A 204-nucleotide genomic window follows, 5' to 3' on the forward strand; every position below is an offset into this window, starting at 1 on the left:
CGGCAGTGCCGCGCAGCTCCCAGCCCCGCCCCTTTCTCCTCCCCTCCGCCTATCTCCATCGGGAACCAATGAGAGAGAACCAGTACCCGGTTGGTCCCGCCCCCGCCTAACCAGGAGCCACCTCTTCCGGCGGAAAGGCGTCGCGGCGTTTGCCCAAGATGGTGGCGGGAGGGGTGGGGCTGTGTGGGCTGAGCAGGGAATGGG

The 204-nt window shown here is 68.1% G+C and overlaps 1 protein-coding gene across 1 annotated transcript in view; it reads left to right on the top strand.

Annotated features, from left to right (window-relative positions):
* The first annotated feature begins 158 nt into the window (after positions 1-158).
* Positions 159-204, top strand: part of ALG11 (ALG11, alpha-1,2-mannosyltransferase) — a 5069-nt gene continuing 5023 nt past the window's right edge. Inside the window, exon 1 of the mRNA XM_010286949.1 lies at positions 159-192. Within this exon, the coding sequence (XP_010285251.1) occupies positions 159-192 (34 nt within the window). The remainder of the gene's footprint in view (positions 193-204) is intronic.

The sequence above is a fragment of the Phaethon lepturus genome, unplaced genomic scaffold (genome assembly GCF_000687285.1).
Source record: "Phaethon lepturus isolate BGI_N335 unplaced genomic scaffold, ASM68728v1 scaffold4520, whole genome shotgun sequence".
Taxonomy (NCBI): Eukaryota; Metazoa; Chordata; class Aves; order Phaethontiformes; family Phaethontidae; genus Phaethon; species Phaethon lepturus.